Raw genomic sequence first — 25,188 nt, forward strand, 5'->3', positions numbered from 1 at the left:
CCTGCCTTTCAGAGAAAATGGGCAGGCAAGGCCAGCCCAGGGCAATAGTGATGGACTGGAAGAGCCAAGCATAAGCCAAAATAAGAGCAACTGAGCCAATGTTAAGGTATATTTTTACTCCATAGTTTTAAGTTTTTTCCCTTTAAATCTGTTTCAATTTACCAATAACTGGAGAACTGCTCAGCTCTAATTTTAGTCTGCTAAGTGATTAATTCAGTGACTTAAAGCTTGTATTCTTCACTCTCCAAGTTCATAATTACTGCTCACCTCTTACATTCTAAGTTAAAAGACAAAAACAAAACCCAACTGTCATTTGTCATGAGTTTTTGAAGACTTAATAACACTACAATAAATTTCAGAAAACGTATTTATTCTTTGCTTGAAAGTATTGAATAATACTAACTTTGGGTTAGCATCAGGTCCCTTTCCACATATATTGATTCAGCAATCAAATCACAATGGCTTCAGTGCCAGCTACTAATTGAAAATTTGTACTGATCTGTAGAAATGCCAGCCCTAAAGCTTCCTATCTGGTGATGGGTCCAGTTTTAAGCTGCTTCTCCAGTGGCTCAGCAGTAAAGAATCCACCTGCAATGCAGGAGATGGAGGAGATGTGGGTTTGATCCCTGGGTGGGAAAGATCCCCTGGAAGAGGGCATGGCAACCTACTCCAGTATTCTGGCCTGGGAAATCCCATGGACAGAGGAGGCTTATGGGCTACAGTCCATAGGGTCACAAAGAGTCAAACATAATTGAAGACACTGGGCACGCATGCAGTTTTAAGCTAATCTTACAGCAGTTTCCTTTTTGGTTGAACCTAATGCTTGAATTCTAGAAGGGCTTGTTCAATAAATTTGAAATCTGAAAACCGTATCTTATTCTATTCATGAGTTTCAACTGTGAATTACGACTGGTAAGTAGTTCACGTGAAATGCAGAAAAACTCTGTTTGCTCATTAAGAAGTTAAGAGGGTGTGCCTCTTCAGGTTTGAGAATGAAGACAGAATAGGTGGAGTTTAACCAGTCGGATATGAGCTCCTTGATGCTTCACTAACAACACCATAAAACAATTAATTACCGTTCCTATGGTCACATTTCTTCACCAACAATTAAGACTTATGACATCCTCAGATGGTGTGTAAACAGTCCTCCTTCCACTTGACAGATGAGACAGCTAGGGGAAGAAGGGCATGTACCTTGCCCACAGTCTCAAAGGAGAGTGCATCAGACCTATGATAAGAGTACAAGTGCCTCTGCCTGTCCTGGATCCAGATCCACGTGCTGAACCACGTGCCTCCCTTTAGTCTGAAACTTAAAATCCAGCCATCTATAAGTCAAATTTCACCTCCTCTATATTCTGTGTTGTTTCTCCAATCACTTAGGTCTATTTCAGCTGTGCCTGCGATGACCAGTTCTAGTTCTCTTGCATCAAAAACAGATACCAGCCTGGCATCCACCACCTGTGGAATAAAAAGAATACAGGACATGGCTAAGAACCTGGAGAAGCCTCAGCTACAATTACACTTCATCAGAGAAGGAGGGCACAAGGAGTGTTGGGAAGACGTGGGTGTATTCTGTAGAGGCACTTTTAAAACTGTAAAGTTCTCTACAAATATATTTTTAGTACAAGGTTGATGAAATTTTCAACAGAATTTTTGTTTTATAATTGGTCACTAATGAATTCTTTTCTTTTGTTTCTCTTGGAGAAGATCTAGTGCTCCAGTCATTTTCATAGTTTATTTTTATTTTAGCTATGGGGGCTTTTTCACAAAAGAAGTCACATGAAATAATTGTAACAACTTATTCTGACTCTCAGATACTGTCATTTCACATACCAGGCATGAGATTTGATTACCCGTATCTAAGCATGAATAAGGTGCAAGACTTAAATGTTATTAGTGGTCATTAAACTCTCAAATGCTATTTGAATTCAGGTCATTTTATTTCAATGATTTCTTGTAACAGGGCAGTAAATTTTTTTGTATGCTTGAAACATATAGGAAACGTTATTGAAGCGTTTAAATTGAATTAGCAACAGTAAATAGAGCAAAAGAGAAATGAGAATATGACACACATATGAAGCAGAGTGAGATGGACCAAGCTATATCTGGGGTCAGCAGAGAACCCCACTATAGCTGGTTGTCTTTACCTCATAGAAGCCACGCACTAAACTCTCTGTCTGCTGCACGACACCCCTCTCAATCCTCCATTTCACCATCCTCTCAATGTACTCCTTCTTGTTCTTCTCTGTGACTGGGATGTTGGCACCCCCTGGTTTTAATTCTCGTTCAGTAATCTGCGATTAAAAAACAAAAAGGCTGACCATAAAGCAATATGCTTGATTTTGTAAGACTACTGCAACCAATGAGCTGCAATCAGCCGCTACCTGTCCCAGCCCTGGGCACATCTTACAAGCAGGAGGTCAGCACCAGCACAGAGGTGGGCATATAGCAGTGCTCAGGGAAAACAGGCAATGAGTTGATGTCTGAGCACCTCCATGGCTAAATATATATGTGCCACAAGTGCTCCAGGTTAAGCTTTAAATCCACAAATAAGTCTTCTAAATAAAAACGAAGAGGTTTCAAATTCTGTGCCACTGCCATTTGAATGTCTGACAAGACATTATCACAAATTTCTTTAGGATTCAGAATCAACTATATACAGAAAGCAAATATTTAGGTAAAGCTTTACCTTAAGGAAGCAGAATTACATTCAAGCAAATGTTAACTTGAGACCTTCTTTCCAAAATATGAAATTCAGGAGACCAGCCAGGTATTAACTTCTAACTAAGAATATTACTTATGAACCAGTATACAATTTCTGAAAGAAATCTTTTAACCAACTCTTTTACCAATTAAAAAAAAAAACAGTGTTTTCAAGCCTTCACCAAAATACTGTTTACTTTCCCCCAGTTTCAAAACAATCCATTTTAGTTCTTAACCATGAATGAGAGTTAAGTATAAGTGCCAACTGAATATTTTAATATTCAACTCTGCGGTAGCATGGATTTTTAAAAAGTATATATCAGGTACATTCTAATATCTTATGAGGATATTTTAGTTGGAAATAAAAAGAAGATTGCTTACAACACACAAATAGTTATCACTATCTATAAATTAGAACATCTTAATCTGAAGCTGGCATTATAATAACCTTTGTAACCAAGATTATTGTAACTGTACATAAATCTGGGTTTAAACCACCCAACCAGCCACAAATAAATAAACATTTATCTTAGCCACTGAATTAATCCTGCACCAACCAATAGTCTTCAATTACCACACACAATCACCATTATTCACACAGAATATTATTGTTACATTCAGACCTGCCCAAAAACTTCTTCATTCACAGTGAACGTGAGGTCCAGGATGTCATGGATGTCGTTGTCTTTCATCCACTGCAGGCTCTGATGGAACTCTTCATCAAGGTATTCTAGATCACTCAGGTCACAGAGACTAAGATGACAAACAAAGGGAAACAAATATGTAGGCATGGATATTAGCAAAAACCCAGAGTCGTGAAGAAACACACGAAGAATTAGTGACAAGTACAATATCAACTAAATAGGCAGTGATTTCTGGAATGTGTTTTGTCAAAGTCAGTAACCAAAGCAGTGAAATAATTCAGAAATGTATAAAATTTTAAAATCCTGATATGTAAAATGCCTTAGGAATCACTCAGTTTGTTTTATCTTTTACAGGCACAGAACTGGAGGTGCAAAGAGTTTTGCACAGCCACCCACAAGTAATGCCAGAGGTGGAACTGGGACTTGGGTTGACAACATGGGTTCAGTATCCTTTGGCTAGGTTAAACTATCTTAAATTACCATTTTCCTAATTAGAAATTCTTTGTACATTTCTATACTGTACTTTAACCTTTTTTTCCCCCAAAGCTATTTTCCCACAAAAGACTAGAATCTATGATCCACATTCACATATATCCCTTTTTTTCTTCATGATTCTTACTCTTTCTATGATTCTGAAAACTGAAAGCCACAGAATTGCTCTACAGTTTTAATAGTTTTCTATATTTCTCTCTTCTTTCTTCATTGCTGAGAGAAGTTTTACATGAGATGGAGCTACTATTACATAAGGTGGTAGCAACTGATTTGCATTATTGTTTTGGAATTTCCTCCCATCAGCCCAGTTTCAAAGACGATTTTGTTTAGTTCAGTCTACACATGTATGAGACATCAAGTATGTGCCAAACATCTTAATAGCTACTTGATAAAGAGTTACTGCCCTCAAGGAGCTAATGGTCTACTTGGAGAAACAAAGATACAATTAGATAAGTTGATTTAAGGTGGTAAGTAATAGCCTAGGGTGGATAACACATTATTTGTGCACTTTTTCATATGTCTGTTACACTTCAGTTAAGATAAAAAAAGGTACATAAGGTAAATATAGGGACCTCCCACAGAAAACATGCAAGACATTTATTTTGACCTGGAAACTGATTTTTCTGATTATATTTTTCATTTAATAAGACAAATTTCTATATAATATTTTATTGGTTCCATAATGCTTTCACATATAGGGTCTCCACCAAAATGTTACAGAGTAGGAATACTTATCTCAATTTTACTGATGAGAAACTCAGCTCAGGAATGTTATATAAGTTGCCTGATGTCACACAGCCAGTAGGCAGCTGGGACAGAGCTTGAAATCAGATCAACATTTAAAAAAACATTTTCTCGTTTTTAGGATGAGAAAACTGCAAATAAGTAACTAAGTGAAGATCAAAAGTGGCTGGGGAAAAGCTGTTTTGATCTCCTGATTTCTTGTCCAGTGCAAATTATACTCCTTCCCCCTCTCCCACAACAGTATTACATTTTCTCCAGCAACAAATGACATCTTCAGTTTACTCTGTACAGTTGATTTAAGACACAGCTCAACCTAATCCATGTAAACATTTGAAGATCAAAACTAATCTTCGGACAGTTTTTAAATAGATTATTTATCAAGCACTGTAAGTGCCAAGTGTTGAAGCTATAATACCTGATATAAACAACCAAGCTACACAATCATGACCTGGAGATTTAGAAGAAGCTTTTTGGAGTAGATGATACCTATATTAAAGTCTGCAGGATGTTTCAAGCTCAAGAGGTAAAGGGGAATGAATAAAAAGGAGAAAGGGAGAAAAGGAGGCAGGAGAAGACAACCTGAACAAAGCACAAAGGGATGGAGTATACAGATATTCCAAGCATATGGGCAGCACCAGAGAGTTAACCACAAGACAGAATGTCCAGAGAATGAGGCTGCAAATGTATCTAGAAGCTGGTCTTGAATGTCATTCTAAGGAGCTTGGTGATTCAGAACTACTGAAAGGTTTTAAAACAGGCAATGACATGATCAGATATGAGGTGTGACTTTAAATTGTTTATCTGGAAGTGGCAGTGTAGAGGATTACTTATAATGGCGGATGGGAGTGGGTATCATTGGGTGGAAACCAATTAATAGAAAACCGCTACAGTAACCTGTCCAAAGTAAGACAAGGATTTTAATTAGAGCACAGCTATCAGGGTAGACTGGGTATGTGTTCGATTGTGTCTGACTCTGCAACCTCATGGAATGTAGCCCACCAGGCTCCTCTGTCGATGGAATTTTCCAGGCAGAATATTAGGGTAGAGAAGATGAACTTTAGAATTATTTAAGAGACAAATGTGGAAATGAGTAAACCATTTTATTGGGTGGGTAAAAAGAAGTATATCTAAAATGAGACAGCAACTGAACTCAAGTTACAAGATAACTCTGATTCACTGCCAGTCTTGAGGGCCACTAGTTGAAAAATTCCTAAGGCCACAAGTTTAGCATGAAAAACAACCTAAATGATTTGTGACCTGTACCATGGGAATGGGGTAGGAGGTGGGGAAGAGAAGAAACTGCGCTGTGCATTTACTACCCCTGTTTAAGGGTGACTCCCAATTTCTGACCAGAGTGATTTGAGAATGTTGGCACTGTGAACTATGACTAGGCACGTGAGAGAAGATATATTTTTAGGTCAGGAGAAATTGATGAATCTAGTTTTAACCCTGTTGGTTTTGAGGTGCCTGTGAGACAAGAAGAGACATTAAGTAAAATATTGACTGCTTGAGCTTACAACTCAAGAGAGATCATATCCAAAGGTGTGGACTGGAGAGTCAGTAGATGAGACAGCTGAAGAGATTTCCCATGAGAACATATATAGAGAAAAGAAGGGGGACCAGAATGGAAGCTTCAGGAACATCAAGGTTAAAGGGCAAGTCAGGACACCCACAAAGGAGGCATAAAAGTAAAAGGTGAACCCAGAGAGCATAGTGTCATGGACACCAGAGAAGGAAGAACTCAAGAAAAATGGATGGGTCTGGGAGGGATCAATAGTATCAAAAGCAGCAGAGTGGTCTATTAAAATAGAGACTAAAAAACATTCTTTAAAAGCTTCCGTAAGTTATTGGTGGGAAAAAAGCTAGACTGAAGTGTGTTGAGGGCATGTCAACAGTCAGTACAGACTACTCTTTCAGGAAGTTTAAATGGGAAGATGGACGATAAAGCAATGAAATGGAAAGATGCAAATGGGCCAGAAGAACCAGAGAGGCAAAAAGCCAGTGTCCAGGTGCTCAGGGCTTCATTGGCCCAGATATCAAAAGAGACGATGGCAAAAGTCTTCCTACTGGCCCTCTTTAAGAATCCATTAGAAATACTTTCAGTTGAGGTCTAGGCTTACAGAGAGCAGATACGTGGATACTTGCCTTGGTTAGGGAATGAGCTGGTAAGAACCACGCAATCATGCTGCACTTTCTCGTTGCAAGTTTGAGCTACGACTCTCACAGACAGTTGCCTTCTGTTCAGCCTTGTAAATGACTACTGATTACAGGACAGAAACTGTTTGCTCTACATTTTACAATAATTGCAATCTTTCACTGTGGTAACAATGAAGAAAAAGTTCTGTGAATGCTAAATTTTCGTCTGCCATCATAAATTACTGCCTTGCATATAGAGAGATTTCAAGAAAAATATGGGACTTGAAAAATACGGCCCGCCTCTAACAAACAAATGTTAAAAAAGGAGAGTGAAAATTTGAACCAAGAATAAGCAGTTGAACGTTTGCTTAAGGCAAAATGTAAAATGTATCTTGTGAAAGATGGGGGGCTATGAGTCACCAGACTAATCCACAACTATTCTATTAATAATCGGCATTAATACCACAGGAATTTCAGCACTGTATCCGAAGTACAATTGTTTTGAAGAAACATGTGCAGCAACAAATGAGAATGAATTACTCAGAGCAGAGCAAAACTAAGCCTTTGGGAACAAGACAGGAATAAAGGATCAGAAGCTGGAAAAATCCAGTAACCATATTTGAAATTAGATTAATTGATTAGTTTCAGAAATCTAAACCACTATTAAGTAAATAATAATAGATTTGAGATAGTGAGTCAAAAAATGACCTTGACAAAAGATTCTTTTGGATAAAGGAAATACTTCATTCTTTACATGCAAATTACACAAGCAATAGAAATACTCTTACATTCTGAGAAGAGCCTTATAAAAGGGCCGTGTGAAGAAGGCATCCAACAAATACTGGTGAATTAGTGCAAGACCAAGGATCCTACCACTGAACCGGAACCTGCGAAGGAAAAGCAGGAGATGGTTTACATGTCTTGGAGCAGTTTCGAAATGGTTCTGTTTCCTCTCAAGAATGCCTTCCAGTTCTAACCACCTAAGTTTTTCTAAGATGAACTGCCTTCCGGGTTCATGAGAATTTGTATGCACTGTAGGCTGTGTCTTCATCAGTTGATTTTCACATCTACTTGTAGAAGAAATCTGTTTCAATCTGATATTGAGAAATACTGCTGCACCTTCTCCCCGTGTCAGTGATGTCCAGCATGTAGCACTCTACATGGCCAACGTGAAATCCCCGTTAGCATGACAGTGAAATTTCCTTAAATCACTTGTAAGAAATGTTGACAGAATGAGACCAGTAATGGTGGGCAAAATGTCCCCTTGTAGTTTGCGTGCATGAATATTAGCAGGATTTCTCTAGTGCAAACCTAGTAGCAATTCCCTTTTGAGAAAAAGCCCAGTCTCGGAGTGAGAAAGTTCCTAGTTCTAGTCTCTCTCAAACCCCTCTCTTAACAGTAACTGTCACCATCCAAGAATTATGCATGTGTACATTTGAGGGAGTTTCCCCATGGGACATTCTGTTCTCTAAAATTTCAGTGCTCAATTCTATTCTGAATCACTTCGGAAACTTTATTAAATATATCTGTCATGACTGGATTTGCTGGGATGTACATATATTTTCTTTTTCAAAAATATTCAAGTTTCTAGTCTTTTGAAAGCCTGATGCCTTCTGAAAGTGTAAGTCCACACTGAGGTTCACAGTGTCCAACTGTAATTTTAGTGTTAGGCAACCATTTTAAGATGAATGTCCAGCAGCTTTGTTTTTCTTTATTTCCACTTAGGTTAGCATAACTGCAATAGCTACTCTTAGGAGGACTTCTAGTTGTAGTTAAACGGAAGTTAATTTGAAGAATAAGTCCTAAACCTTAATGCCCTCCACCCACCAACATTAACCTCATGACTCAAAGAAATTTTTTCCATGATTTCTTTTTTTTTTGTTCTTACTGTAGTGCAAATGAACAGAAACAAGCAAACGGGTTATACAGATACTTCAAGTCTATAAATACAGGCATGTAAAAAATGTCACAGAGTGCAATTTGAGGTTTCAAGAATAAATAATTCCCAGATGGGAATCCTATACCAGCTTTACTTGATTTTGTGTGAAAAATTAGGAGCGGGGCAATTCCTGGCTACAAACTTGAAATAGTGACTGGGGTAAGTGGCCACTGCCGTGACCCTACACTCCTGCTTGCCTGCCAGGGTTCTCTTCCACCATCAGTTCCTCTAGGCCACTCTGTCTTCCTCTCTTCCCTCCCATTAGAAAACCAACAGGCCCAGCTGCTCTGCCCCTCCCTACATGTTAGCCACTTCCCCAAGGACTATTCTAGAAGCTGTCTGACCTTTGGGTCAGGATTTTGCCCTACTCACCCCCACCAGTCCCCTGTCACAGCTCAGAGTCACCCAAAGCTTCAGACAAAGATTTAGGGTCTTGCTAAGAACCTAACATCATCTGCAACTTTCTTTCAGAAGAAAACCTTTTGTATTCTACCCAACTCACTTAAAATTGGTCTTACAGAACATAATCTATTCCTAGATTGGAGAGTGCCTGTATGTTAAATTTGATAACACAAACAAGAGTCAAATGAGATATTTAGCTGAAAATATGATTTCCTCAAAAAAAAAAAAGTTGTGTGGTTTTTTTTTTTTTTTTTAAAGTTTAGGTGCTTATAAAAACTAATATCACAGAAAATCAGCTAAAGAAAAATTTGGGGAGAAAAATACTTACCATTCATGGTGATTGTCTACAAAGGCAGACATGGGACTTATTTGTACTGTGTATGTGTCATTGGCTGAATATTCAAATAAGCCATAATATGGGTTAAAGAGTTCTCTGGATACCAGGAAGAAAAACTCTCTGGAAGGTCCACTGTAATCCAGCCTTTAAAAAATTCACAAAAAGAGCAGTCATTATTTTTTTCTATTTATTAGGCACATTTTACACAGTGCTCAACTTTCTGTAAAACAGGAAGTCTAATTATCAAGTTTGGTGGTGGTAGTTTAGTCATGAAGTCATGTCCAGCTGTTTCAACCCCATGAACTGTAGCCTACCAGGCTCCTTTGTCCTTGGAATTTCCCAGGCCAGAATACTGAAGTGGGTTGCCATTTCCTTCTCCAGGGGATCTTCCTAACCCAGGGATCGAACCCATGTCTCCTGAATTAGCAGGCAGATTCTTTACCACTGAGCCACCAGGGACATACCAGGATTGTCCAAAATACTACACGCTGAATGATCATGACTCCTGATTGCAGACATGTTGTGACCCAAAACAGCTTAACGAACATTTACATGGAGCATATCCAAAACTAAAGCTAATTATCAGATAATGGATGAGATAGGCAATATGCTAATACGTTGATTGTATAAATATGCATCAAAAGGTAAATAACTTAAGTGCCCAGAGCCAGGCCATGGGGAGAGAGATTGCAGTGGGAATGCCTTATTTAAGCAGGTTAAACCTGAGGGCATCAGTTACATACATCCATGGGACCATGGAGTCCTCACGTTTTTCCAATACACTTTTAAATGGGGGCAAAAAGAGACTTTAGTGAATTGGTGAGAGGATATTACAGATACAAGGCCTCCTAGGGAGATCAGAGGCAAAAGATGGAATGATAGGGTTCAGATGAAAACTTTAAATTATAAAACACCAAGGAAAATTATAGACAAGAAAAGCGAGGGTGTCTAAAGCTTCCTCGGGAAGGTAGTGAGAAGAGGCTGAAATTCTAGCACCTGAACAACAGTGTAAATTCCATTTTACTTACCATCAGGGTCAAAGTAAAATCTGAGAAATGATTGTGTGAGGTTTGAGGACTGACAAGCAGCAAACAATGCTGAGAACAAAAAAATGCACCAAAGAGGAGTATGTAATAAAGCAATTTGATATGCTCAATTTAAAATGAAAAATGCAAAGTACATCTACCCTATGATAAAAAGTTGACATAAGGGTTCAAAAACAGGAAGCAATTCTGAAGGGGGAATGAAAGCAATGGATAAGTTGGGGTGGTGAGATTTAATAAGACTTCCTTTGTTCACCCTATTTTTTTCCCTCTATGGAATTTCCTTCAATGGCCACTTCTGTACTTTTTTATGACAAAGAAAAAATTCCATATGTGTGGTATGGAATTGTATGACAGAGAAAAGGATCTTATTACAGGTAGAAGAAGGAGCTGGAATACTAGAAAGGAAAATTAAAAGGCTTTCATATATCTTAGTCGAAAGTTTAATAGAATTTTCTTAAAACAGACATCAGCTATCCACATACTAAGTTCTTAACTTTTCCCATATTTGAATATATATGCACTACCATTTACTTAATATTTCCAGCTTTACTTACTTTTCCAATGTAGCCTTGTCTTATACAATATTTTGGAATTGTGATGTGTTAGCTTTATTTCTTTTCTAATACACATGAAAAGAAACATATAAATAGTAAAATAAAAAATATCAGTCTATGTAATAGACCAAGGCAGCTTCTGGTGGCTTCCTTCCACTGCCCTAGTGTTGGTCTCTGACACCACCAAGAACAAGGAGAATACTTCTTTCACTTGAACATTCTTCACACATTTGGAGGCTTCCCTTTAACAAATATGTGAGTGCCTATTAGGTTTTGGGTATTAATCTAGATGCTAAAGATGTAAAGTTTTTTATTTTTACGTCCTTTTCTACATGATTCTAAGTTCAGCAGTGTCTATATTCCTGGTCCCTGTCCCCTCCTCACTCATGAACAACCTCCTCTCAAGGCAGGGCAGGGAATCCCCTTGTCATGCTGGTCCTCTGCTCTGGACACTCTCCAGGTGTCAAAGTCTGACCTAACGGGTGTGTCTCTACTGATCACAAGACTCAAGGTGTGGTCTTGTCAGCAAAACTTAGGGCTCTTGACCTCTCTTCTTGGACATTTGTCTCCACTATTGCAGCTTAATGTCACCCTGCCTTGTGGGCAGTCACTTTACCTTGTTGACTCATCACAAGCTAGTCATCAGCTCAAACCTTTCACCTATGTCGCTTTAAACTAGGACTCTCCCACCCTGTCTGCACGTCGCTCTATCTTTTTAAAACCTAAGCACTAGAGGCTAATAATACTTGCCATACTAAATTTCACTTTGTGAGACTGAGTCCATGATTCCAGTCTACCTGGATCCCTGTGGACGCAAAACATCTCTCTAAATTTCCTACTGATGATGAATTACATCAGCAGACCCCTATGTCTTTTCAGAAACAGAGAATGCCAATCAAAAGGATCTCAGAGCTCATTTTGTCCATCCCCTCACCTCACTGAGGAGATGACTGGGGCTGAAGGAAATCATTGACTTGTATCAAATGAAAGCTGCAGTGGAGGATCCAGGCCTTGACACAGGTTTCCTGACCCCATGTGTGATGATCATTACTCTTTACAGTCCACTCTTCAATATATTTAAAATGTTCATCAGGACTAAACACAACATTGCTTATAGAGGAGAGGTCGGAAAACTGTGACCTGCAGGCCAAGTCTGGTCCAGGCCCTCACTTTGTAAAAAAAGTTTTATTGGAACACAGCCATGCTCATTTGTTTATGTGTTGTCTGGGGCTGTTATGATGGCAAAGTGAGTAGGTACAACAGGAAATGGCATGCAAAGCTGAAAATACTTACTATATGGCTCTTTACGAATAAAGTTTGCCAACCTCTGTTACAGAAGAAAGTAGGAGGAAAATGTTACTTTATTAAAAAACCTGAATTACTCTAAATCCTCTTTTTTAGTGAATATCATTTCAAGAAAAGGTAAAATCACAACAATATCCTAGGGTGTATGAAATCTTCAGGAGTGGTCACAACTACTAAGCAGGAAGCCATGGGCCCTGGCCTGGAGGCAATGTATCTAGGTCTAGGAGGAAAATGTATCTTCCTCAACTGGTCAGGCTTTTATCTGCTCTTGGTTTTTTTTTTTTTTTTTAAACCCTAGCAGCACTGATAGAGTTACTCTAAAGTGAAGACATTTTTAAAGTTTGATTTGATTATAATCTGAAATTTAGAACCACATATCTGAGAGCAGGTTGTTGATTACAAATTACATATGTCTACCTAATTCAGTAAGACATGTCCCAGCAGGATACCTTATGCACGCACTTCCTGTAATGTCTTAGTAACCTCTTCCATATAAATAGTTAATATGACTCATATCACAGGGATCATTTGTTACATTCCTGTTTTGCCAGTTAGGTTGGTTCCAGAGCTAAAGACTTGGCACGGAAATGCAGAAACTCCGGACAACGGGTGTGTAGCCACACAACAGCTGCATCTGAGGGCATTTTGGAATAAGCACAGATGTCTTTAGGGTGGCAATGTCTTTTTGAGCCCCATGAAGTGCTGATAAGACATTTTAAACATCATCATGTTGCTGGGCTGACACCACCCGAGTTGTTAGTGGCATCCAATATTTGTTAAATAATTTTATTCTCTGGTTCTTTATGTTCAACTAAAAATTACCAAAACCAAAGTATCCCAAAGGAAGCAGACTATAAAATAAAAGAGGATAGTGGCATTGGGAAGTCTGACTGTCATTTCCTACACATTTTCTGTAAGACAGAAAGGTTTTCTTTCTTACAAGCTGGTTCAGGCACACTTGGTCCACACACTTTCTGATTCACTCTCACATTTGTAGCAGCAAGGCATTAGTCCTTGAGCCATAAAGAAGTGATAGGTGAGTAGGGAATTTTGTGAGCAATTAATATGACAAAGTTTTACCTGGAGATACCAAGCCAAAGCCTAGAAATAGAAGCACCTTTCTTCAGCATGGTTTGGGTCAGTTAGGTTATACTGCAAATGTCTCTCTTTAGAAGAAAACAAGCAACACCTTAGTTTCACTTGAAGCTTTACAAATATCTGAGAAAACATTGCTCAAGGCCAGGACCTGAAACAACTTCTAGACCAATCAGATATAAGAGCTGCTGCTTATTTTATAAGTAGGGACTCAAGAAAACCTTTCAGATCTCATCCCCCCCTAGTTTCTTGCATTTGCCTAAGTAGAAATACCATAGGAAGAGCTCACCTGTACTTAAATCCCCAAACTAAAACTGCTTGCACGCATCCCCTCCCTAGGCCAAGTATGGCTTTGCAAGACGGATGACTGATGTCATACAGAAGGCACCTTACATATAATGAACTCATTCTTTCTTAAAGAAAGGTGCCTTTTATAGAGTTGGCCATGGAGGGAAAAAAAAAGAGGCAATCACAGTGTAAACATCCTCTCTTGATCCAGGCCATTATTTCCTTACTTGTTTTGGGTACTAAGAAGTGAATGTAAACCTGAAACTAACACGTTATTATAAATCAACTCTACTTCAATAAAAAGAAAATGAAGTGAATGGCCCAGGATGTCCTATCTGAACACAATAGTCTATGTACCTAACTTCTGACACCAACAAGCTTTAGTTGCTAAAACTTTTAATTCGGAATAATACACTGAAGAATATGCAGTACTTGTGGCTTCCCTCTTAAAGAAGCAATGTCTAGGCAGACAGAAGCCCAAGAGGCAAGCAGACCATGCAATTTCTAGCCACATTCAGTCCAGATGACTCAGTTTCCAAGTCATTTCTCCACTGCTGTTTTCTCCTACTCCCCACTTTGCAAGAGCAGATAACCAAATTAAGCTGAGCGGAAATTTAAATGACTAGAACAAAATCTCCAGCTCTGACCAAATTAAATCACAGTGTTTGCTTAGAAATTGTCTGTATTTCATAAAAAGCCGAGCACAACATGACATTAATTTAGTGAGATATACTAATCACTTGTCAACTAGCATATTTACATTAAAAGGCTCTAGAATTATTTTTGCATTTTTAATTGAATACAGGTATCTCTAATATTCTGGGGTTAATTCTACCTCATATGGAATTTGTAGCCGTCCTATAAATTTACGACTATGACACTTCCCATCAATTTCTCTTGATTCAGCTCTTCCATTTCAGGAAAAATCTATATATTATGTCAAGACCTACACAAAGAAACATCTTAGAGCAGAACTGAAGTCTCTGAGTGAATCTGCTAATTCACACTTTTTTGGAGAGTAGGCAGACACATTATTCTGAAAAGATAAATCCTTTCTCTTTATGCCCTCACTAATCTATTGTAAATAAAGACTCTGATCATGACAGGTAGAAAATACTATCAGTGAGATGGTATCAATAGAATTGCAACATATTATTCCCTCATAGATAACAAAGTTGACTTTAGCAACACAAAATAATACTCTATACATAGCAATACCTCTACTAATTTGGACTTTCCACAGAATTAACTCGCTCTATAGACTTACTACTCTACCAACCTTAAGTGCAAAAGGAAGCATACGCATACCAAAATTACCCTGGTGGCCCCCATCACGCCACAACAAAATAAGAAAAGTTGTTCAGGGAAACAGTTTCTGAATCTCCCTAAATCCTGTCTCTATGCTTTCTTTTAATAAGTGATCTTTTTAGAATAGTTTTTGATTTATAGAAAGGTTACAAAAACAGTAGGGAGAATTCTCACACACCTCACACCCAGCTTCCCTCTTAACAACATTTTACACAAGTATACTATATTTGTTACAACTAATGAACCAATATTGACAGATTATTAACTAAAACTCACACGTTATTCAGACTTTTTTCATTTTTGCCTAATATCTCTTTTCTGTTCCAGGATCCCATTCAGGGTACCATGCTACATTTAATTGCTATGTTTCCTTAGGCTCATCTCGACCTCATCTTGAGCACTTCTTAGGCACTTCTGGTTTTTGATGACCTTGACAGCACTGGTAAGGTAATCTGGTAGAATGTCCCTCAGTTTGGATTTATCTGATATTTTTCTCCTGATTAGACTGGTGTTATATGTTTTTGGGAGGAAGACAATAAAGGCAGTGTCATTCTCATCACATCATACCAAGGATATATACTATCAACAGGATATATCACTGTCATTTTTTGATTTTAGCCTTGATCACCTGCCTGTGTGTTTGTAAGGCTTCTCCACTGTAGGCTTACTTCTTTCCCACTCCTTTTTATAGGGTACTGTTCGGAAGGAAGTCACTATGTGCAACTCATAAGGAGCACTGAATTGTGCAGAATTATTTGGAAATCTTCTGCAGAGGAGATTTGTCTATTCTCCTTCATTTAGTTGTTCAATTGTGTATTTATATCAGTATATATTTATCTTATACTTCAGGGTTCTAATCCAATACCACTTTATTTTGTTGCTCAAATTATTCCAGCTTTGACCACTGGGAGTTCTTTCAGATGGTTCTTGTGTCCCTTTGACATCACTGTGAATTGTTTTGAATTTCCCTATACTTTCTGGCACAAGATGCTTCAGATACTGTCTTGCACATTTCCTGCCCCAGTCCGAGAATCATCCATGTCTACAAGGAGCCCTAGTCCCCTTTACTGAAAAACAATATTAAAAGCCAACATCTACGCACTAGTTGTATATTCTTTTTTAATACCTATTACTAGAGCTAAACATGAAAAACTTCAAAAGTAACACATTTTGAGGACATTAAAATTAATGAAGGAAAAGGGACAGAAAATTTTCAGCTCCATTCTAGAATTCCACAGAAAAACCTAGGTAGCTTTTCTCTTTGGGTATTTATTAAAAACCAGAAAGAAATGTTATGATGTTTAATTTTAATGTAATAAGATGGCAAAGGCTAAAATAAGTTCTTAATTTTATGTTTTTTTGCGGTTAATCTTGCAAAACGTATGATGTATTCCTAATGACTTAAGAGCAAAATAAATTCAATATCTAATAATACATATGTATGATACTGACATGATAAAGCATGAGATCAGAAATTATCTGGCCCTATTCCAGCCTCAATAAGGCTTATGCAGAGATTGTCCCTGAGGGCTAAAGTCACACCTCAAAATATCTTCCATCTTATTTTCCTTCTGGGGTTACAAGAAGACAGGTAATGGAGGCAGGAAATATTTGGACATTAGTAACAATTAAATAAAGAGGCTTCAATCCCCACTCTATCTGGGCCTCCTCCTAGGAATGGATGTCAGTCCAGATCATGGGGAGACAGCTTTAAGATGATAAAGCATGATAAGCATCTGTTCTATTCAAACCTAAGCAACACGGCTTCCAAAGACTTGACTACACCTCTGAGATCTCAACATACTGTGGTCTAACAATTACGGAAGACAGCTGGAGCTCTGAGGGAGGAAAAGTATTCTCATCCAAACTAGGCTGGTTATGTAAGGAAATACTTGGAATCCCATGCATACCTGTGATTAGGCTAAAAACATTTGCCTTCATTTTCAACTGTGCACCTGCACCTTTAAGGCAACTAACAAAAGCGAGAAGTCCATTAAGGCTCATTGGCAACAAAAGGCTCAAGACTCAGGCAAGCTTCTCAGACTTTCTCACATTATATTGTTCTCCCATCTAATATTTTATTTTAATCTAGGCACAGCTGGGAGACACTACATTTAGCAAGATAAATTATCAATCACTAGCTGAAATAGTGAAAAGACCCATGGGTAGGAAAAAATTCAGATAGATTATAGAGTTCAAGAAGTGAAGTGAAAATGTTAGTAGCTTAGTCATGTCCTGCTCTGCAATCCCATGGACTGTAGCACGTCAGGCTCCTCTGTTCATGGAACTCTCCAGGCAAGAATACTGGAGTGGGTTGCCATTCCTTTCTCCAGGGGATCTTCCCAACCCAGGGACTGAACTGGGGTCTCCCACCTTGCAGGCAGATTCTTTACTGTCTGAGCCACTAAGGAAGCCCAGAGTTCAGGATTTTTGCCTAAATCCCAATATTGGTCTAAGAATCCTGTATGGAAGACAAGAGGCCTAATTTTGAATTTTAATTTTGCTATTATCTAGTTCAACTAGCACACGAAAATTATCTTATACTTTGACAGCTCCATTTCATCAACCAAATACCACATGGATGAATTTGTTGAATATTATTAAGATTCCATAATCTACTTTACTCCTGGGCAAGACTGAGCATGTAGCCTTAGAATGATCCAAATCAATAGGAGTTAAGCAGTTAAAGAGAAGACAACTGGAATTCCACAATCATGTGATATTTTTAAGATTCATTCTAGTGATGTCTACAAAGAAGGTGCTAAGACTCCAAACCTAAACCTGAAATGAGGAAAGAGGAATGACTATAGGAGAGATGAGAGTTGCCATCTTCTGAAGAGTCATGAAACACTGGTATGCCTATCTGAATGGAATAAACACTGTGTAGGAGTCTTCATGCATTCATTTCCTAACTTTATTTCCACGAGCACACTCATGGAAGAGTCATAGAAGGCTCGACTCTCTTTATGGTAGGTAGTTATTTTGGTAGGTGTGCCAAAGAAAGAGAAAAAGTGGGGACAGAGAAATAAGAACTAAGGCCTAGAAGTTACTGCTGGGGAAGTGTCCAGGTAGAATAGGAGGATTTTTTCCCCTCTTTTTCTTTTCGTCTCTCTTTTTAATTGAACTATAGTTGACATACAATATCAGTGTCAGATGTACAACATAGTGATTCCATATTTTTATACACTGTATGATAACCACCATCTCGTCAGCATGGAAAGCTATTACACCGTTACTGACAATATTCCTTGCTATACATTACATCCTGTGACTTATTTATTTTACAACTGGAAGTCTGCACTTCTTAATACCCTTTGTCTATTTCACCCATTCCTCCATGCTCACATGCCCTCCCCTCTAGCAAACACTGGTTTCTAACTTGTAATTCTAAAACTGAACTTTTTTGACAGGTGAAGTATGATTTACTTTGCATTCCTGTGCACATAACAAGATCATAGATGTTAAAATGCAATTCCTTGTTTTTTCTCTCAAAGTCCATGTCTTGAACCTTCTTATACTGTTGGTGGGAATGTAAAATGGTGAAGCCACCATGCAAAATAGTATGAGGGTTCTTCAAAAGAACCAAAAATAGAGTTGCCATATGATCCAGCAATCCCACTTCTGGGCATATAACCAGACAAAACTCTAATTTGAAAAGATACATGCTCCCTATGTTCACAGCAGCACTATTCACGATAGCCAACACATGGAAACAACCAAATGTCCACCAACAGATGAATGGATAAAGAAGATGTGGTACAAATATACAATGAAATAATACTTGGCCATAAAAAGAAATTATGCCATTTGTAGCAACATGGACAGACCTAGAGATTATCATACTAAGTGAAGTAAGTCAGAAAGAGAAAAACAAATACCATGCGATATCACTTAGATGTGGAATCTAAAAGGTGACACAAATGAACTTATCTACAAAACAGAAACAGACTCACAAACAGAGAAAACAGACTCATGGTTTCCAAAGGGGAGGGGGTTGGGGGAGGGATGGAGTGGAAATTTGGGATTAGCAGATGCAAACCATTATATATAGAACGGATAAACAACAAGATCCTACTGTATAGTACAGGGCACTATATTCAATATCCTGGGATAAACCATAATGGAAAACAGTTTTAAAAAGAATGTACATATATATAACTGAATCACTTTGCTCTACAGCAGAGACTAATACAACACTATAAATCAACTATACTTCAATTTTTAAAAAAGCACATTTTCCTTTTCAGAGAAAAAGTTAAAGAGAGAAGAAATGAAAATAAAATTCTGCTCTTAAAAATGATCTATAGTTATGAGCTTTTACCAAAGAATCTTTATGTCAAATGATTTAAAAACCAGGGGAAGCTTTAAAAAAAATAGCTGAAAGGTTTAAGTGTATGAGAACAGCATTTCCTGCCAGAAGGATTTCCTGTTTTAGGCAACCACAGGGGACATTGTGGGGAAACATCCGCCTGCAGCCGCAGCCCATGCTTCAAAGGCCACTTCTCTGTGCTACTCACCCTTCCTCCCCGACGAATGTGACGTACAGCTTATTTCTCTGCAGGTCTTTTCTGGAGTAGCCCATAATTTGATTAAAAGCATCTTCGAGCAAGTGATCTCTTCTGATAATTAACCTGTCCGTAAAGAAACAATTTGAAAAAATACAGATGATTTCCTAATCCTTATCTTTCCAGAACTGAGCATTTGCCATTTAATTTCCATTTACCACAACTAGGTGAAAAGTGGGATGACTTACTATCATCGTTGTGTGCAATAAAGCACATGCCTGTATTTAACTCTTAATAGCATTAACAAAAGTTACATCAGAGAATCATTGGTAAACAGAGCACCCCACTTAAGACCTGTAAAAACAATGCAAAAGTTCTTTCTTATGGTCAAACTCATCTATCCTGGGAGGAAAATGATTAAAAAACAACACATACACTCACAAAACTTTTGTTTATGAAAAGAAGATTAAACCTAGGAGGTAATGTTTTAAGCATTCTATGTAATGAATGCACCTAGACCAGGAATTCAATTCTTAAGTAGCTAGAAAGATGACAGTGAGAACAAGAAAGATGAATTCTTAGTGTCCTTTAAAGAAGAGGAGTTTATGTAAATTTTTCTACCTTTAAAATTAGGTGAACCTTGAAACTCTCTAGGTGACAGATAAAAATGAATGATACTTGCAGTTGATTAATCTACTTATGACAATGGCAATTTAAGTCATCTTTAAACAGGTGTCAATTTGCCCTTAATGCAAAAAGTAATGGAAAGGGAGATGATAGGGAAGCCAAAAGCATGAAAGTTTGATCAGCAAGATTTTCCTAAGTGAAGCTCAGAAACATACAGTGTTTGGAGCAGGTTGATGTTTTTTGAAGGTGATGAAAGGGGAACCTGCGAGTTCAGTGGAGCAAGCCCTGCACGGGGGCAGTGAGCTGTGAAGCTCTTGGGCTGGGCATTTTTCTCGCACACCCAGGTCATGGCGGTGCTACAGTCAGACCCCTCCTCTGTCCTCTCTCAAGTGGCATAGTGATCTTTAGTGGGGACATGAGATGGGGTGGGGGTGGGGCTGAAGGGAGTATGGGTAAGTGGGAAGTTCACATAATTCTAGGCCAAACAACCTGATGATCTTTCAATTTCCCCATTTAAAGGGAGGTAGATAAAGACAGGCAGAAACAATATTCATGCCATATTCTGTTGGATAAGTGAAGCTTATTTCACGGAAGGAAACAGAGCTAAGCAGTGGTGGTCCTAAACCCCAATCAGCCAGGCAGTGATGTGCAACACAGGACTCCGTGACAGCCTTATATCTAGTGAATATGTGAACAGTCAACAAAGAGGTACTTTTCAAGAGAAAAAAATAAATCAGCTTTTAATTTTGCTTATATTTTTACATGAAACATGATTGTCACTTTCCTGTCTGCTTTAAAACCTTAAGTTTAATTGTGCTTAATTCAACAACTATGTTTTAGGTGATCCTGTGATTTACTCACACCAAAATAATTATGTCAACTAAACAAATGCTGGTCATCCCAAACCACAATCTATTTCCTACAATCCCCAAAGCATCGCATCCTATTACCATCTACCAATCCTGGGGTTTGCATGATTTTGACTTACTTTAATTTCCCTGGGCCTTGTCCATATCCTTTAGTCTCTAACTTCCTGTAAAAGTTCCTTAGTTTGGCTTCAAAGTCTCGCTTGTAAGGGGCTGGAGCACGGGCATTGGCACGCTGAGTACCTACAGCAAACCATAAAGAGACAAGGGAGTGGACTGGATGTTCATCACATCACCATGAAAAAAGTATTACCATGGGGCTAAGACCACAGTTAACACGTAAAAGGAGGCTACACTTTCGGGTTCCTGCACTTTCACCTCTCCAAGTCGAAGGACATCACAGGGCTTAACCAGGATCTTAAGATGTCTTAGATGTCTTCCCTGTGGCCTTTTGGTTGAGAACAGCAATTCTGTTTGAAGAATTAATGGTGCCTATGTGTTAGTCAAGTATGTTCCTCTTTTCAGCTCAAACTAATATGAGTCAAACAGAGTTACTCATGTCTAATGGTGAGATGGTATCATAGCAGTTAGACAGGAAGTTACAATGTGAAAGTACGTGGTACACAAAGCAAGAACAGTGAATTTCCATACTTAATGAAAAACCTTCAAAAACCTATTTTTGATATGTACTATAATGTAACTAAGAAATATTGTAGACCCATAATCACATACATTTCATACTACAGGGTAGAATACTACTGATCTGAAACAAAATTCAGCCATAACTGCAGAAAGCCCATGTCTCCTGGTTGTGTAGAGTAAATAATACTGCGATTTGTTGTGTTCTTAATATGTGCCAAGTACTGTGATTACCTACAGATTATCTAAAGATGTTTTACACGTCATTCTACAGCAAGCATAATTAATAAAATATAAAAGCAACATAGCTTGTTCCCCTTTCCATAGAAAAATCTGGTTCTGTGTTACACTGTGACTGACTGACAAGCCGGGATACAAAATTGATGATGAATATGGTAATCAGCCACCATGACAAAAATATGCAATATTTCCACTAAATTTCACAACATAGTAAAACACATAAGAAAACAAAACTTGTGATGTTTTACATTACACACCATGTAAGCTCCTTACATGTATCTTTATGCATGAATCAACTAAGTGATGATTATTTTTTGCTAATACTGTTCAGCAGCAGATGCTCAGAATGAACAAGGTCAGGTTGCTGGAGTGGATATCTTGGTTGGGAAGACAGAAATAGTACATATCAAACAACTAGAGAATGGTTAAGTCCTAAACTAGATGGTATACAAACTCCTACAAAGCAGAAAGAATAAAACTATAGCCTTGCCCTATAAAACTAAAAAATAAAACTATAAAGCTAAAAGAATATTTATTTTTTAAAATATTAATAAAAAATAAAACTATAGCTCGGGTACAGCTGAGCCATACCTGGCCCTATTGATCTATTTTGTTTGCCATGTAATGTTTGAAAGATTTTAAATTAACTGTCAACCTTTAACATTTAAGAGATTTCAAGTAAAAAAAAAAAATCTGATTTCTACTGAAAATTATCTAGGGACTTTTGTAACAACTGGCTTGCATTTCCCTAGGAGGACAGTTGCCCCGTGAGGTGAAGCCCGTGCTCCCCCACTGTGCCACAGCCTCTCAGTGACAATGCATTTGAGACCAGTGCTACAGAAAAGTAATCGTAAATGAGGATAAACAGAGATCAAAATGTTATTGGAACCAGGCTTTATAAACATGGGAGAACCCATAGCCTATACTGAGGCAGGGCAGCAAGAGCTGGGATAAGCACTGCCTGCATGTTCAGAAGACACTGGGGTCTCTAGTGGAGACCCCACTAGAGCAGATGGGGAATGCTGGAAAGTAGAATATTAAATCGGTCAGAAGTTTGATCCCAAATTATGAGAAGACTTTTAAAAAACCTAGCCAAGAAGTGTGAGCATGATGCAGCAAGCAGGGGGAACCCTTTATAGGTTCTTGAGCAAGGAAATAACAAACAAGTGATGCTTTATTTCAGAAATGATTTTCAAAGTGTGTTGAGTGGATTAAGGACTGGAAGGAGGAAAGATGAGGGAGGAGATTCAGTTAGGAGTAGATGCGGAAACAGAAGCCCGAGGGGATGAGGACTCGCCTGGACCGTGGTGACTCAGAGGGGCTTTTACAATGTGAAATAAGAACTGGTAACCATAGATAAGTAAGGAAGAGAAATAGGAAGCTCACGTGGTAATATAAAACCTTTTAAACAGTAAAAAGAGTTGTCATTTGTTGTGTCTGCTATGCAATAGGGACCATTCACTTCACAAAGCGGATCTTGGGAAATCCTCACAAATCTAAGAAGCAGGCATTGTTATTACTACCGTCACCACCACTTTGTAACTAAGGAAGCTGAAGGCATATGCCAGTGAATGGTAGATTTAGGATCTGAGCCAGTTCTGACTGATGCTGGAGGATGGGGGGGGCGGGCAGCGCATGTGAGGCTTTATACATACTAAGCTGGAGATGACAGCTGTTCAGGTGGATATACCCTATCAGCACTTGAAAATATAGTACTGGAGTTTCAGTGTGAGATCCAGGCCACAATCGGGGATTAAATGAGTCAGTGTATGTGTGGTACAGCACTTCATGCAGTGCCTGCTGCATCAGCAGCCCCATGGAAATGTTGTTATTGCGATTATCTGCATAGCGGTAAATACTCAACACATGGGAAATGCAGTGGGATTTGGGGAATAGAATCTAATAAAATCATCTATTGATTAGTAATATGTGCAGAGTTCTATTGGCATAATTATGAATCTTACCCAAAAAGCTATGCCATAAAGGAAACAAATAAACTTGACCTTAAAAGGCCTGGGATACAGAAGGCTCCTAAGCAGTAGTTCTCAATCTTGAATGCATATCAGAATCACTGAGGAGGCTTTTTAAAAAAACCCAGTGTTCAGGCCACAACCAGGACATACTACATGGGAATCGGTGAGAACGAGACATAGACATACGTGTGTCATGCACGTCTCCAGATGATTCTGACATGCAGCCAAGGCTGATAACCATTATCTCCGACAAGAAGGTCAAAATGAACCAATGAAACCCCTAGGCACCATCCAGGGACAAAGTGGGGGTATTCCCATGTATTTGTGTTTTTTGTTTTTTTTTTTATAGTTAAAGAGTTACATATTTTAATGTGTATTATGCAGTATAATATAAAATTAGTATATCAATATAACATGATATAACGATTCCTTTCAAAATAAACTTATTCGTGTTAAATAAGTCAATTTAAAGAAAAAAAGGCAACTAAATTATATGATAGATGGACTGATTTGGGATAAATCGTGGAGGTGCAGTGTGAGTGGCCGAAGTTGTGGGCCCCCCTCATGTCTGCAGGGGAGACTCAGTGAAGGTGTTTCCGCAGGGAGATCCATGCTAGAATGTGCAGGTGGCAGGATCTGTCCTGAGGCCAGAAGGAGGATGCAAGTCATTCTGGTCTGTGGTTGACCATGGCCCTCAAATGTGGGCTGGGACTGAAAGAGTGGAGGTGTGAGCAGAGTGAAGAACTTTGCAGGAGGTAAAAATCAGCTGCACTTGTGACTGAGGAATAAGCATAAGAACCCGGATAGCTCTGGTCTGTGGCTTGAAGGTCTGAGTGCTTTGGCCACCAGCCACTTCTAGGAGCTCCTGAAATATGTCAAACGGTGTACGTTTTCGTTAGGTGCATTCTTCATTACGTTCCAAAGCAGAAATTCTGTCTGATTCCAGGTGAAGTGCCATGTATTTGTAAGACATCCTCTGCAACATGAAGGAACACGATCTGCATGAACTCTAGGCTCCTCTCTTGGATGCCTGAGGGACAGAGCCCTGTAGCACGAGTCCAGTCAGAGTGGCAGAATAAAGCTGTTGCAGCTGCAGTCTGAGTAACTGCAGACTAGTAAACCCAGACGGCTCAGAAAGCAGCCATGATGAATCAGCTTTCAAGAGCACACACATTGATAGGGAAGAGGAAAAAGAGGAACAAGAGACTGAAAAACTTTCCAGACACAAAAGAAACACAATTCTTTAAGAGCTGATCACTTTTTAAAAACAGCACATATTCTACTGCCATATAATTTGAGATGCTTAAAAGGATGTGGGAAATGCCATAATGCATTCCATCAATAT

At 38.5% G+C, this 25,188-nt stretch overlaps 1 protein-coding gene and 1 long non-coding RNA gene across 10 annotated transcripts in view; one reads left to right on the plus strand and one right to left on the minus strand.

Annotated features, from left to right (window-relative positions):
• Window positions 1–25,188, minus strand: part of HECW2 (HECT, C2 and WW domain containing E3 ubiquitin protein ligase 2) — a 468,609-nt gene that overhangs the window by 27,101 nt on the left and 416,320 nt on the right. For all 9 annotated transcript variants that reach the window (XM_081581446.1, XM_081581447.1, XM_081581449.1 and 6 more), the window contains 7 exons: window positions 21,114–21,234; window positions 19,511–19,624; window positions 9,389–9,541; window positions 7,508–7,606; window positions 3,327–3,456; window positions 2,148–2,294; window positions 1,344–1,458 (listed from right to left, as the gene is read on the minus strand). In XM_081581446.1, coding sequence (XP_081437572.1) covers window positions 1,344–1,458; window positions 2,148–2,294; window positions 3,327–3,456; window positions 7,508–7,606; window positions 9,389–9,541; window positions 19,511–19,624; window positions 21,114–21,234 — 879 coding nt within the window. The remainder of the gene's footprint in view (window positions 1–1,343; window positions 1,459–2,147; window positions 2,295–3,326; window positions 3,457–7,507; window positions 7,607–9,388; window positions 9,542–19,510; window positions 19,625–21,113; window positions 21,235–25,188) is intronic.
• LOC145542541 (uncharacterized) lies at window positions 3,316–8,259 on the plus strand. The gene is made up of 3 exons (XR_014079913.1): window positions 3,316–3,428; window positions 3,702–3,745; window positions 4,705–8,259. It is a non-coding gene; the product is annotated as an uncharacterized LOC145542541 (long non-coding RNA).

The sequence above is a fragment of the Giraffa tippelskirchi genome, chromosome 3 (genome assembly GCF_054371585.1).
Source record: "Giraffa tippelskirchi isolate mGirTip1 chromosome 3, T2T-mGirTip1v1.2.pri, whole genome shotgun sequence".
NCBI lineage: Eukaryota > Metazoa > Chordata > Mammalia > Artiodactyla > Giraffidae > Giraffa > Giraffa tippelskirchi.